At 50.6% G+C, this 14,367-nt stretch overlaps 6 protein-coding genes across 6 annotated transcripts; 3 read left to right on the top strand and 3 right to left on the bottom strand.

Moving 5' to 3' along the window:
* Nucleotides 1–88: 88 nt before the first annotated feature.
* COCCADRAFT_32410 (uncharacterized protein) lies at nucleotides 89–1,362 on the top strand (the record flags this gene model as incomplete). Its single annotated transcript, XM_007709000.1, has 3 exons — nucleotides 89–129; nucleotides 184–349; nucleotides 433–1,362. The coding sequence occupies 3 exons, from the start codon at nucleotides 89–91 to the stop codon at nucleotides 1,360–1,362; spliced, it is 1,137 nt and encodes a 378-aa protein (XP_007707190.1).
* A 3,416-nt stretch (nucleotides 1,363–4,778) lies between these two features.
* COCCADRAFT_32409 (uncharacterized protein) lies at nucleotides 4,779–6,295 on the bottom strand (the record flags this gene model as incomplete). The annotated part of the gene is made up of 6 exons (XM_007708999.1): nucleotides 4,779–5,129; nucleotides 5,411–5,550; nucleotides 5,613–5,793; nucleotides 5,847–5,922; nucleotides 5,977–6,118; nucleotides 6,163–6,295. 6 exons carry the CDS (start codon nucleotides 6,293–6,295, stop codon nucleotides 4,779–4,781), a joined length of 1,023 nt encoding a protein of 340 aa, XP_007707189.1.
* Nucleotides 6,296–6,679: 384 nt separating this feature from the next.
* On the bottom strand, nucleotides 6,680–7,348 carry COCCADRAFT_32408 (uncharacterized protein; the record flags this gene model as incomplete). The annotated part of the gene is made up of 1 exon (XM_007708998.1): nucleotides 6,680–7,348. The coding sequence occupies one exon, from the start codon at nucleotides 7,346–7,348 to the stop codon at nucleotides 6,680–6,682; it is 669 nt and encodes a 222-aa protein (XP_007707188.1).
* An 848-nt stretch (nucleotides 7,349–8,196) lies between these two features.
* Nucleotides 8,197–9,530, top strand: COCCADRAFT_757 (uncharacterized protein; the record flags this gene model as incomplete). Its single annotated transcript, XM_007708943.1, has 2 exons — nucleotides 8,197–8,262; nucleotides 8,310–9,530. The coding sequence occupies 2 exons, from the start codon at nucleotides 8,197–8,199 to the stop codon at nucleotides 9,528–9,530; spliced, it is 1,287 nt and encodes a 428-aa protein (XP_007707133.1).
* A 411-nt stretch (nucleotides 9,531–9,941) lies between these two features.
* COCCADRAFT_22072 (uncharacterized protein) lies at nucleotides 9,942–10,952 on the top strand (the record flags this gene model as incomplete). Its single annotated transcript, XM_007708968.1, has 2 exons — nucleotides 9,942–10,277; nucleotides 10,404–10,952. 2 exons carry the CDS (start codon nucleotides 9,942–9,944, stop codon nucleotides 10,950–10,952), a joined length of 885 nt encoding a protein of 294 aa, XP_007707158.1.
* A 197-nt stretch (nucleotides 10,953–11,149) lies between these two features.
* On the bottom strand, nucleotides 11,150–13,190 carry COCCADRAFT_755 (GMC oxidoreductase; the record flags this gene model as incomplete). Its single annotated transcript, XM_007708942.1, has 2 exons — nucleotides 11,150–12,867; nucleotides 12,989–13,190. The coding sequence occupies 2 exons, from the start codon at nucleotides 13,188–13,190 to the stop codon at nucleotides 11,150–11,152; spliced, it is 1,920 nt and encodes a 639-aa protein (XP_007707132.1).
* Nucleotides 13,191–14,367: the final 1,177 nt, after the last annotated feature.

Raw genomic sequence — 14,367 nt, 5'->3', positions numbered from 1 at the left:
GAGTCATATTTGCGGGGCCGACAGCTCACATGCCCAACTCGACCCGCCGACCTGTCAGGCGTCACCGCTCCTCCCTATATCTTATAACATGTCGCTCTCCAACGACCCAGGCCATTACTTCCAAACGACGTACCGATTCTGCCCTTGTGCTTGTGCCTCTTGATCCCGGCTGATATCATGTAGCTCGGCACTTGAGGAGACAGCCCGCAAGGCTGCCAAATCGAAGAACACAAAGGGCAACCCCACCAAGCTTCCATCCAAGATCCTCGCCGTTATCGCGGATCCTCAGGATGAGCGCCATGTCTACGTAGCTGAAGCTGCAGGCAGCGTGAAGCATATCAATATTGAAGTCGGTCAGACATCTGCTTCCACGCTCCAGCTTCACCGCTGGACGTGATGGTAGCGATCCGTCGCTAACTGCTCTTCCGACAGACTAGCAAAGTCGTTGCTACTTTTTCCGGCCCCACGGCTCCCTTGACTTCCATCGCCGTGTCGTCAAAGTCCGATACGCTATTCGCGGGCTGCTGGGATAAGTCGATATGGTCGTGGTCACTCTCATCTCGGAAAGTGTCCACCCGCTTTCAAGGCCACAGTGATTTCGTCAAGGCTATCATATCCTTTACCTTGAATGGCAAGGAGGTTCTCGTCTCGGCCTCTCAGGATGCGAGCATCATAGTGTGGGATATAGCTGCTGGAAAGAAGCTGCACACACTCAAAGGACACACACGGGGCATCCTCGCTCTTGCACTAGACCCGGTTGACTATGAACCTGGGAAAGACACCGTCACCGTCTTCAGTGCCGGAAGCGATCGAGAGATCAGACGCTGGCAGATCGCATCTTCCTCGGCTCGTGAAATTCAGCCGTCACCAATCATTTCCCACGAGACTAGTATCGACGCTCTACATTTCGACGCTGACGGTGATCTATGGACTGCATCAGCAGATAAGACGGCAAAATGCCTATCTAGAGGCCGAGATTGGGAAGAAGATTCCAAGTTTGAGCACCCTGACTTTGTTCGCGACGTCGTGGTTGACGAAGCTGGCGGGTGGATCGTGACCGCATGCAGAGATGAAGAAGTCCGTGTATGGGAGAGAGCCAGTGGTAGATTGCACCACACTTTTAGTGGACACTTTGAAGAGGTCACAGGACTTTTCTTGGTGGGGCAGCGTCTAATCAGCGTCAGTATCGACGCCACAGTGAGACAGTGGAGCCTGAAACCACAAGAGCTTGCCAAGTCTATTGAGGAAGCTGAGAAGGAACGACTCGGAGAAGAGACAACAAAGGAACCAGAGCGAAAAGAGAGTCTAATGACCGTGGAAGAAGAAGCGGAGCTCGCTGAGCTCTTAGAAGATAGCGATTAGACATCGACTAGCGATCCGACGACCGGACATGCGTTACCAAGGTTTGCTGGGAAATTTCGATCCCGTTTGTCCGGTCGGCCCCTCTAGGTAAATTTCGAAGCGAGACGACTGGCTGAGACAGTCATGTTCCCTCCCACACTCCGGCGGTGACTAGCTCAAGGATGAACTTGTCTAGCTTTGCAACTGTAGCTTAGGCTACACACCTTCCATCTTTACGAGGGATTCTCGGTCTACGAGAAGCATCAAGGTCGCCCTGCTCACAGCTCAATCTTAGCGCCAATGTTCGTCCTGGGTCTGCAGACAGTTTATCTGTCCTCACGTTGGCCGTCTAATGCCGGATGTGGAACGGAATCATGGTTGACTTCCCCGTCTCTATGAAGAGAAGCTTGGTATTCCCCATTTTCCTATTTTGATTTGACTAGTGGTGCTGTTTACTGGCGTCTAGCACTCGTGCCATGGAGTTCGCCAGCACGGGCCTACAGCTCACCTTTCATCGACATGTGATCAACCAACAAGCGGCGCGTTCACTTTCACAGCAAAATATTCCTGGCCAGTTCACCCCTCCATCCCCCCAACTCACCTCACTCAGCCGTGCACACCATCTTTCTTTGTTCTCGCAACCATCCTTCCTTACCATTTCCTGAACACACTACCATCATCTGCCGAGCTAGCCTTTTGGCTTCCATTGAACGGAGTTTGGATTTTTCCAGGCATGCAACAAACCCTTCAGAGTTTCTTCTGACGACCTACACGAACGGACGTTCCGATCGATACCCCGCGATGAGCTAGTCTCAGCCTTTTTTTTCTCGAGTCATGTCGTCACCAAGGGTGATGCGTGCCCACCGTAGACAAGGGAGAAGCTACTTCACGCCAGGGAGCGTTTGCCGCAACCCCGCTACCAGTGTCGCCTTTTCAGGTTGTCGTGTGTAGAAGATACCAGCAGATATGGAGCATCATGCTCTGGCAGGCCATTTGGTCCATGGTTCAATGTCGTGCGAGGATGCTTCTCCCTTGTGCCGGTGAAACCACATGTAGGAACTCATGGCTTTCGCCACGAAGGTGAAGGCACTGTTCTTGAGCTTTGTTCTTTCCCGTCGCTTAGTATTCTTTCGAAGCGCGCGATGGTGGGAAACAAAGGATATGAGTTTCGTATTCATTCTCAACGTGTTGACTATGACAGGCCTTCGGTCCTTGGCGTTTCGTTCAGCGTACAACAAGAATCGGCTGGCACGGTCAAGTCTGGTTTTTCGAGAACGGCATAAGACGTCGAATACAAGCGGGCGATCTTTCTCGGAGTGTTCAGTTTCTGGTCGGCAAGCGCTCAGAGGGTCTTTGTCATACAGCGTTCGCATCGAGACACCGACTATCTACCACGCAACAAGGTCTGACCATGTTGCGCTGTAGAGGCGCGAAACAACAAGGTGCAGCTCGTCAGTCAAGGTGAATTTCCCCCCGCCACCAGTGCTGTTTTTTCAGACAGCGAGCGTGGAAGATGCCTGCGATATTGAGTCTTTCTCGGAAGACTCTGACAGACCACATGGTCCATGGCTTTCTTTGGCTGTCATGACTCACCTTTTCGAAACCGACGAGGTCCAACGAGACATGCCCAACCTGAGGCAGCCCACTAACTTGACCTGTGGGAAACCCAGGCCAGATGACGTGAGAGCACTTTTGCGGAACCACAGATTTTCGGAACCTTTGGTCCGTTTCGGCTCAGTCGAGCCTCACTTTTCGTGCTGGCGCTTTGAAGACCCGGCCCACCTCCAGCACGACAAAGATACTGTCCCTTATTCAGGGGTTGAGACTGGTTTGCTCCTTGTTTTCCATTCCGGCACGAGCTTTGGCCCCTCGCACTCGCTCGCCCTCACTGGTACCAGGTAGAGTATGCTTTTCTCACCCCACGATGGTTCGCGTGAGGAACCTGTCTGTCAGGGAAAGGCTTGCCTTATCCCCGCCATCAGTATCATCCTTTTAAGGAAGATGAGTATGGAAGATGCCTGCGATATTGAGCTTCTCCGGAAGTCTCTGGTAGACCTTAGGGTCCACGGCACTCTGCTTACAGGCACCCTCGGATGCACATCCCCCCGATGTCTTGGCTATTGTGCAGACCCCTCCTCCCCCACCCAACTTTCGTGCCCAGGTGCCACACTTTCGGGTACGCCCGCTTTTTCAGGTACGCCTGCTTCCTACGGGTACGCCCGCTCATTCAGGTCCGCCTATGTTCCGGATAAGTCCGCTTGTTCAGGTCCGTCCTACGCCACATAGGTTCGTCCGTGTGTGCCATCGAGTCGATGTATGTAACTACATCGGCATCTTGTCCTGCAGGGAACGTTCGCGTATCCCCGCCGCCAGTGGATCGCTTTTTAGGGATTCGTGCGCGGAAGAGGCCTACAGATATGGAGCTCAGTGACTGCTTTCGAGTGGCTGCTGTGTCTCTGATAGACCGCATGGTTCTTGGCTGAAATGCAGACAAACCCCCAAATCACGAAGCCTCGTCCGTGCTATTTAGCACGGCCGAGGCTTCGTGAGCTATTTGGAGACACACCGCGATTGCGGTGTTCACACTTGTAAAAGTGTCAACACCCTTGACCGGTGTTTTTTGAGTTGGCCCTTGGGCTTTTCTGAGAAACCTTTTTTCCGAGAAAACTCTTTTACCGCCCTTTTGGGTATTCTGAGAAAAAACTTTGGCTCCTTGGAGCTTTCTGAGACCTGTCCTTTTTTGGGTATTTATACCCTTTGAGTCGATTCGTCGACAATGGCTGTCATGGCCATTGGTAAGGTATGCGGGGCAGCTGCTCACTTAAATGCTTGCCTGGGGAAGAAATGAGTCGCGGCGTTCTTTGAACATTGGCGTGACTGCAAGAGGTGGACGGGCGGTAGAAGTCGGACCCTTGCGCCTCCTCGTGGTGCCGCCTGGATAGTCGACCACTCTTTTTCATGTGCGAGAGAGTGGGAGATGAACTAGATGCTTGGGACGCAGCGTAAGTTGTTTTGATTGTTGTTTGTTGAGATTATCTCGCAGTATCCTTGCTCTATTGATGTTGAGGATTGAGGTGACTGCTCATGAGTAGGTATAAGACTAGGTGTGACTTGGGCTATTGAACAGATTAGGCTGGGATATAGGAAGAAGTAGGATAATTGTGATGCTGAGATGTTTTCACACTCCTGGTAGACCATTGTAGTAACGCAAATATGATCAGTCTATTCTACAAACTACTTGCAAGGCAATTATATAATTCCCTTTCTTCCCTTGTAGTGAGAAACATCTCCCTCTAGCTAAGAACATACAAGCGCTCATAGTACTCTCCAATTTCTCAGCTGCTCGTCGGAGATACTTGCTCGGATTTCCATCAAGTTTACCGCATACCTTGGAGCGAAAAAAAACTCTCCCATAATCAACTATAGTGCCACTTGCCTCAGTCCTCCTGAAACCAAGCATCTCCCAACACACTCTCCGCCGACGCCCTATCCCCCGGCTCCAAACGTAGCATACTCCCGATCACCCTCCCCACCCTCTTTGTGTCCTCCTTACTCAAATCCTGGTTCTTCTCTTCGTCAAAATACACTTCCTCCAACCACTCCTGAAGCGACTGCTCCTCATTATCAACTAGTAGGTGTGGTGCGTGCATGGCATGCCATCCCCCCTGCCAACGGTACGGTAACGTATCGCTGGTCATTTCTAGCATTTGGGATATGAGGATTGGATGGGTCATGAGGAAGGTGTTGAAGGAGGGTTTGGGGTTTGGGCGGTTAGGAGCTCGAATAAACTAAATATCAACTGTCAGCATTCCATTGATATATTGGTTAAAGGGGAAAAGTGGGATAAGGAGGTGGGGGGGAAAGGGAGAACGTACAACACAGGCCATACTCCAGAGGTCGACGCGGTGGTTGAGGGGGTCGTTGAAGAGGATTTCGGGGGCGCGGTGGTAGAGTGGGGTGTGCAGGGTGTGGAGAGGGTTGTTGGATAGGAAGGATTGACCGTGGTCGATGAGTTTGATTGGGGTGGGGGATGTTTGGGGGTTGAGTGGAGGTATAATGCGGGTCGGACGAGGTAGGTGGGGAAGTTGGATTCGAGGGGCTGGCGGTTGGTTCGTTGGACAGGTGCGGTTTCGGGTTCTCCTAGTTTCTGGAGGATATCCTGTTCGTGGGAGGTGGGGAGGGTGAAGGCTAGGTTGCGGGTATGTAGGTCTGGGGACGATAAGCAGAGAAAAGGTTTCGTAGGGAGGGTGGGGTGGCAATTCTCAATGTACCCGCATGTGCGATGTTGTGCTCGTGGAGAAAGGACAAACCAGTCAAGGTTTGTTTTGCAATTGTCTTTACAAGCGGTCCGGGAAGTCTTGTAAGGCCTGAACACCTGTTGAGGTAGTCTGCTACACTTGGCCCTAATAGTTCCGTTACGAGGCAATTATGGGTCCCGTTTGGACCATGGATCTGAAAGTAATCTTGCATTATCATGAAATGCTGGTATCCCGGCTGATTGGAACGTGCAAGACGGCCAACTCTCGACTGTGATGGGTTGTCTCGGATACGCATATTTTGATAGTGACAAATGTTTGATTCCTAGCAATATGTCAGTCTAAAATTCCCACAGTAGTATTTGGCAGATAGAAAGACCTGGTATCGCGCGCAGCCCAGACGGTCGAGTATCCGCCCCACCCCGATTTGTGTAGGATCTTGTATCTTTCGTTGTTCAGATAATCGCCTAGGTGAACGGGGTGGTATCCACCCTTGCAGTAGCGATATAATGGTTCAGCGCCTACGTCGCATCTGTGTGTGTGGACCAATCCGCCGGTAGTTTACTTTGCTGCGAGAGTTGAATTGTTGTAGAAGAAAATGAACATAGAGGCAGGGATACTCTCCATGATGGTACAAACACCAATGCCTTTCGGAACTGTAGGTTGAAAGGGCGAGCGCTTATTGTGGAAAAAGCCATGCTTCCGCACGCCGCGTGGGTTGGATTGCTAGAGACGTATAGATACTTAGAGTGGGTGGCGAGGGGAAGAGATGCCAACGGAATTATTTTTGCTCTTCTAATGAATGTCGAGGATTTGTAGGCGTAGATAATGGAATATTGCTATGTTCTGATTGAGTGACATGTGTGTTAGCTACAACTGCAGGTTACCTGGAGCGTCGAACAGCGAACTTGTGTTTTGATATTCTAGACGGGTCCTCATCTTTGAGAAGTATATTAATGGGCAAGCATAATTACAAGAGAGCAATGCGCTACTCGATTTCGTCCCTTCAGCATTTCCGTGGTTCTATATAGTGGGGCGTCCCATTCACCTACATGAGAGAGATTGGCAGCCCCACTCATCCCTCATTCTGAACCCTTCCACCGCTGCGCCCATAGTCCTTCAGCAAGATCCTTCAATCTATCACTCCGTCTCTGCATCATATCACTCCCCAACTGTCTATTGTATTCACAGACGTCATCAAAAACGTCCTCAAGTCTACACGTATCCCCACCATTCTTATCGAACGCGCAACGAAGACGCCGCTCCAACGCTTCAATATACAGAGGATAAAATCTGCAATCATTCCAACAAAGTGTCTGAAGAAACTTATCGACTCTGCGCCTGAAAATTTCGAACTCTAATCTTAGTATCCTATTTCCTATACACATGCGGCGCTCCGAACTCCGAAGGATATTCCGGATACGCAGCTCAGCGTACTCCCAAAACGACAGTGTACCGCTCCCTAGCCTCTTTCGTACAATATTCTCCTCAGCAAACAGCCTAGTCATGAGTTGTCTCCAGTCGAGCACAACGCGCGCGTTGTACGGTTTGGGTTCACCGTCCACGGCATGGAAATCGGCATGGTCGAATCGCGTTTCGGCACTGTTGATAAACGTATACCGCGCATCTGGGGTATCGAACCATATAACTTGGTCTTGCTGCGTCTCGCGCTTTATGCCGGTTCGCCATACGTCCACATCAGCGTAGTTGATTCTGCGGAGTGCCTCTTCTTGCCATTCCGAATACGACATATCCGGGTCGTCTTCCTCGCAGCCGTTGACCGAGCGCAACGTCAAGGTCAGTGAGGAGGACTTCCACGTGCTGTCTGCGGTCTGCTGGTACGGGGTCGCGATGAGATTGGGTTCCGTGTACTTGGTGATGGACTCTGCCTCTGTCCATTCAATGTGGAGAAGAGGGATAAAGGTAGTATAAAACACGCGCTCTGCTTCATATCGTATCCCACGAGCGACTTGGCGACAGGGGACCCAAAGGGTGAAGGGGTCGTCGATGTGTTGTAGGATTTCGGCCCAGATTTCGAGGGGGAGGGTGGACGCCATTGTGGTTTTTGCAGTGTTTCAATTGAGGATTAGAGAGGGAAATGCCTTCAACAAATACTGCATGGGCACGAACTAGGTGACGAATCGTGTAGTAAAGGCAAAGTTTATACGACGGGGCTTTGTGTAGTGTGCAATGACATTAGGCAGATACCAGGCAGAAGCCAGAAGGTGTTGGATGGACCCTTGCGATGTACCAGAGTGTGCAATTGGACAATGTGAGCAGACGGAATGAGAGAGCATATACTTTGTTTCATCTGCTGGCCTGAAATCGATATCGCTATATAATAGATGCTCCTCAGTATGGAGATTCTCCTTGCAGCATACCTGAAGATACGTAGTAGATCACGTGTTTTCGCGTTTAGCGCGTAACGCTAAAATAGCTGCTTATCTGCCCCCACATCTTGTCTCCACTTTCCCTCCATACAGGTCTTACACAAACCGATCAAAGTTCAATTGGGACGGGTTCATCTCGATATCTTTGTTCCCTCTGTCATTGACTCGTAAAATCCTTATCTTGAGATTAAGAGAATTTGAAAATCATAATGACTGCCAGCACTCCATCCAAGCCATTCCGCTTCCGCGATCTCCCTAGCGAAATAAGACCATGTGTTGGTGTGCTTACAGCATATGCTGATGTAGCTCCAACGTCTTCTAGATACGCAATAAGATCTACCGCATCATCTTGTGCGAGTTCGATCACTCGCCCGGCGAATTCGGTGTTGTGGATGATGACTTCATGGAAGACGTCCTACACTTACCGCGCGTCGAACGTCGTATCGAGACGTCCATACTTCGGACATCGAAAGAAACATACCGCGAGGCTTACGATATCATGGTGAAGACCAACCGTTTTGTCAAAGTGACATCGGCGGAGGGTATGCCCGTTGTAGGTGCTCTTAGTGGACAGCAGACTCCAGTAGTCACTCAGGAAAAGTTTCTCGTCGACCAGTTCAAAGGGTATGTACTCAGTGTACACTTCGGTCTGAAGAAGCAGAGAGACAACAGGGCGTCGAGAGATTCGGCTTGGCATGAACCGCTGACAGCCATGATATTGCATCGGCATCTGGACAAACTTTGCCAAGGTATCAAAGATGGAGATGCACACTCACCAGGCTTCAGTGAGTCTCTCAAGATCTCAATCAGGATGGCACCTGTCCTAGATAATATACAAAGCAACAATATAATGCCCTCCTTTGATGGTTTCTTCTTAGAGAAGATGCAGAAGACCTTGTTCGCACCCCTCAGGGCCAATCTCCATGGGTACAAAGGGGTTGAGGTCAAGGGTCATGTTGATAGCGCCGTCGCAACAGCTCTGCGTCAAGATATTGCAAAAGATCCATACTCTGATCCTGCAGCGGTCCTAACCCAGTATATGACCGCAAAGGAGGAAGGAACTCGTCTATTCCAAGAGGGTCAAGTTGAACTTGGGTGTTTGCAATGGCAAGACGCCGCAGTCGAGATCGACATGCTGATCGTCTCAAGTTCTTGGCCTGATCTGGTTCGTCAAGGAAAACAGGAGTTTGTTTCGCAGCTTGCCCAAGTCTATTTCATTATGCGTCTCAACATCATCCACGTCCAGCTTTCCAATTGGTCGGAGAGTTCCTTCGTCGCTGAGGTACTGGCTAAAGACTCGCTGAACTGTGCCTTCGAGTCGCTTAAGCAAGATTATTGGATGAAGGGATATAAGCACGCCGTGTCTGTCGCGCACAAGGCGAAATTCTTCTTTCGGTATGCAACCTTTCTGAGGTTACAAGCGGACCCTAGCAACAAAGAACGAGCCCTGGGATTCATCAACCTGGCTCTGCGGAAGCAGCCTGGAGATCCGGGCATCTTGAGGGAGAAGGACAAGATCCTTGAATGGATGAGGCAATTGTGACGTGATTTGAGATGATCAGCGATGATACGGGGATAGAAGCGTCAACTTGGCTCGCGTTTTCGATAGCAGCGGTGTGCTTTGGGGGATTGAAATTGATGAAGTCATATTGTCGCACAGCTGATGATGTTTATTCAGGTGAAGACAGATAGAAAGGAGAACGCGTTGATCGTTGGTTTCCTAGTTTGCTGGGGCCGTGCCATTCGGTAACCGCCAAGACCATTACTAGTAGTCTGCGCTTTCCCTTCCCAGCAGTCAACATGTTACACGGCTTGGGACCAACTGCTTGACAATCTTCTCCAACGGTCCTACTCAATTGTGCTCAATTGTTTACTCCTTAATACACAATCACTTGCACCATGGCTGAAGATACCCCGCCTTTCCGCTTCATGGACATGCCCCACGAGATCAGAGATGAAGCATACAGTCATCTGTTGTGCGCGTACGAAGCCCCCCACCTATGATAAGTCGGGATATGCTAGTCTGAGAGACGAGCCTACTCTCACCTTTGTTGAGCACTCCATTGACATGGCTATCTTGCGCACTAACAGCCAGATTCACCGCGAGGCCTATGATGTCATGGTGAAATCTAACCGATTCATTCGACTCAATTGCGCAATGTATATGCCTTTTCTCGAGGGCTTTGCAGGTCATGATATGCCAACTATGGCATGTGGGCCAATCTGTTCTGAGAAGCACGTCCGTTACAAGGACGACTTGACTGGACACTTCTCCGAGACTATACAGAAAGTATTTCTGGATCCCTTTCTTGCCATTGAAGATTATAGGGACGTTGAAGTATATGGATAAGTATCTCCTGAAGTGGCAGGCGCTTTCAAGAAGGAACTCGCTACGGATCGGACTAGTCCAGACCAGGTGCTGAAGTCGCTGGAATCAAAGAAAGACGAAGGACTTGGCTTCTATCGTAAAGGGGACTTCATACAAGCTAGTATGTTGTGGGCAGAAGTTTCAATGGAGGTTGCCAGCCTTCGCAGGGGGAAAACCTGGGACAAGTTGCAAAGAACCAGTGGTGATAGTTTCATTGAGAGCATTGCTGATCTGCAATTCAAGACCGGCCTCAACGTGGCTCAAGCCACCATCAAAGTAAGAGATATGACTTTCAGAATGCTGGGTAAGAGTAGAAGTAATCCAGAGCTACAACGAGACATGGCAGAGTGCGGATTGAAAATGTCGGCGGATGCGGCGGCTCCCGGGTATTGGCGGGATGGATACACATGGGAGTGTTCCGACGTCCTCCGAGTGAAGCTGCTATATCGCAGAGCCATGTGTGTTAGGATGTGGGGAACAATTGATGAGGCTGAGGATGCTTGTATGTTTCTCAGGAAGGCGTTGGAGCTGGTACCCGACGACCCCGTGATGCTCCAAGAGAGGCGAAATCTCATGAAATGGTTCTTAGGAGAGTAGGCGGTGGTTGTGAAAAAAACCACACTGAAGGTGACATCACGAGTTCAAGCCCAATACATAGATTGTAATCTGAGATACGGTAGGGGCGTTGGGTAAAGTCTCCATAAAATTTATTTCCTAGCAATTAATGACTACCTTTAAGCCTTTAACATCTTGCTAACACCTCACTCTCTCTTCACAACGCATTACGATCCCATTCAATCATCACCCCACTCCTCCCTAATCATCTCGGCCCCCTTCTCAGCAACCATGTAGATACTAGCCACAATATTCACATCAGGCAGCACAGGCACGATACTGCAGTCAACAACCCTCAACCCATCAACATCATACACCTTCAACTTGTTATCCACAACACCTCCCTTATCCTTGGGCAGCATGCGGTTAGTACCAGTGGCATGCCAATTAGGAATAGTATTCGCCTTGATATACTCCAAGATAGCATCATCGTCATCATCCGCGACGGCAGATCCAGGGCTCACCTCACCCGAGTTGGGGCCGATGGTGAACTGCGAGAGAGCAGGGTTTCTCAAGATCTTGCGCAGGTACTTGAACGACGCGATACCGACGGCGGCATCGGTGGGGTCGGCGTAGTAGTTGCTGTCGATGAGAGGCGCATCCGACATGGATCCCGTGCGCAGTGTTACGGTGCCGCGGGATAGCTGGACGAGGCTGGATGCGGTGACGGAGATGTAGGAGTCGTTGGAGCGGGGGGACCAGTACGGGGTGGGGATCCAGGGGTACCAGACGCTTTCGAAGAGGTACTCGATGTGGGATTGGTTTGCGAGACCGGCGTTGATGACGGCTTCGGCACCGATGCTGCGGAGTTCGTCTTCGCTGAGCTTCTGGAACCCGTTTGTGACGCCCGAGGGAGCGGTGTATGGGCCCGTGAGGTTCTGGTAGAACTTTGTTTGGGCAGCACGCAGGTTCTCGGGGGTGCGGGACATGTCTGTGGTTGAGGCGCTGTCTTGGGCGCGGGCCATGATGGAGAAGACGGAGTGGTCGTTGAGGTGCTGGCCGACGTTCTCGTTGACTACGAGGGGTGTGATGCCGACTTTCTCGAGCTCAGCCTTGGGGCCAATACCCGAGACCATGAGCATTTGGGGCGAGTGGAAGGCACCCAGACTCAGGATAACTTCGTTGCGGGCTTTGACCGTATTGACGAAGCCAGTGGCGTGATGGACATAGCTAAGACCGATAGCACGAGGTCGGGTGCCGGTTGTGTCAAACTTGAGCCCGGTAACAGGGGAGTCATGTAGGACCTTGAGGTTGGGACGCTGACGAGCCTGTTGATAAAATGTCGTGTAGCTTGACATTCTTCGAAGGTTGCCATTGAGTGTTGTAGTTCCATGCTTGACACCGACACTGTCTCCAAGGTTCTGGTCCTTGACAATGGGAATGTTGAGCGCCTCGCTAGCAGCTTTAATGAAGCCTTCGGTGGCAGGGGGAACGTATCCTTGGAAACCGAGTTCAAGCGGTCCGTCCCCATAAGCACTAGCCTCGTAGGTCTTGTAGTCTTGGTTGAATGCTGCCAACGCATCCGATGAACTTGGTGAGACGATTTTGGTGCTCTTCACGAAAAGAGGCCACACGTCGCTCCAACCCCATCCGTCATTTCCGAGTTCCTTCCAGTGATCGTAGACACTGGCTGAACCACGACCGTAAAAAAGACCATTGGTTGTGCTGGAACCTCCAAGACCCCTTCCACGAAGGTACTGAATGGTACGGTTGTTCAAGTGCACCTGTGGCTGAGTTATGAATCCCCAGTCGAGTAAGCTACCCTTGATGAATTGATTGCCTCCAGGAGACTCGTAGGCCAATACTTGTTCTGGACTTGGTCCAGCTTCAAGCACAAGCACGGAAAAGCGCCCGGATTCAGAGAGGCGATTTGCTAGTACCAAACCAGCCGTTCCTCCTACTTATTGTTAGTTATATATTTTCAATACATTAACCGATGATAATGAACACGGAAATAACTTCATAAAAGCTCCAGGTAAGGGTTGTAGTATGGATTGGAAATACGCAGCGAAACATACCTCCGGCAATAACGAAGTCGTACACTTCGTTGTATGATGCATCATCATCTGGAGCACTTCCGCGTGGAGTAGTAGCGTCTGCCCGCTTTGCAAACTGAGAGTTGTAGAAATCAAATGACGGCCATGCCGAAGTGACATGTAGCAGTGAAGACAGCGTCAGCAAGACGCATGTCGATGCTTGACCGACAGTCAAGTGACGCATCTTGAAATAAGTTTAAGGTATACTCGAGTATTGTCTGGGCTATGGGGTACTAATATCGATTAAGATGGACGCTCTGAACATATAGCCCTGGCCTTGGAGTGAGAGAAAGGCACGAACGCGGACATCAGGCAAAAGTTGGAAAAGATACAAGTCTTTATACTTCTCAGTTCATGATTTGATTTGAGCAACTATTTGCCATTCCCGGGGGCCAAGCACGGGTGCTCAGGATTTCTTGGACCTGGGTAAGCAAAAAAGCAGTGCCTTCGTAAGACACAGGCTTACGGCTGAAGCTTCGTAGTTGGCTAGGCTGATATCCCGCATACCCTTGTCAGGGCTGATATATCGTAAAGTTTCGGTCCAAGTTAGTACCCTCGCAGGTGGGGCCATCTTCTTTAGTCAAGATTCAGCCGAGAGGAGGAGGTATATATGCCTTCTTGAAAGATATTTTGCATAGCCATTTATGACCAGACCTCGACCTCTGGCGACCAAATTTGTATGAACCTACTACAGAAGATCCGTAAGCTGACACCTCAACAGAGCCACCAAAGGTACCGACAGGAAGTACACATGTGTACCACCGAAATGCAACGACTACACATTGGGTAGACGACGGTGGGGCCAAGCCGCTAGTGGTCATTGCCCAGTCTAGTACCGTCACGCAAGATCGAAGCTCAGTGTCGATCGCCAACTGTCGATGTGAGCCCACCCAGCGGAACTGCGCGGAGTTCTCAAAGGTTAAAAAATAACTTGATTGTTGGTATTAGACGGCGATGACAAGTGCCAATGCTGACCCAGCGCCCGCCGGGCGTGCGGGGAAGCCAAGCAAGGGCATTCCCGTGGTACCTACACACGGCGCTACGCGCAACCCGTGAATAAAGCCCCGGAGCAATTGGAAATTCATAGTTACTATGAGGTATACTCGTAGCAAAGCCACACATGCAGGTCCGGCATTATCGGATAGAATTGGGATCGACACCTATAGTATGACCGAAGAGGCGGCATAGCTTTTGCAAGGTATACAACGTTAGAATACCACGGCAATGGCGTAATGGCGTCACGCCTCAACCATAATTGGTGCTGAGCGGGACTTGCGGTAGTTGTCGGGAGACCGGAGCGGCGATGAGAGGGGTTTTCTTTCGATCAGGTTGCGGGAACCCTCTAGTTCATTGGCTGAACG

The sequence above is a fragment of the Bipolaris zeicola genome, assembly GCF_000523435.1.
Source record: "Bipolaris zeicola 26-R-13 unplaced genomic scaffold scaffold_5, whole genome shotgun sequence".
Classification (NCBI taxonomy): Eukaryota; Fungi; Ascomycota; class Dothideomycetes; order Pleosporales; family Pleosporaceae; genus Bipolaris; species Bipolaris zeicola.
Note: the sequence above shows the minus strand (reverse complement) of the source record. Positions and strands in the feature narration are given on the sequence as shown.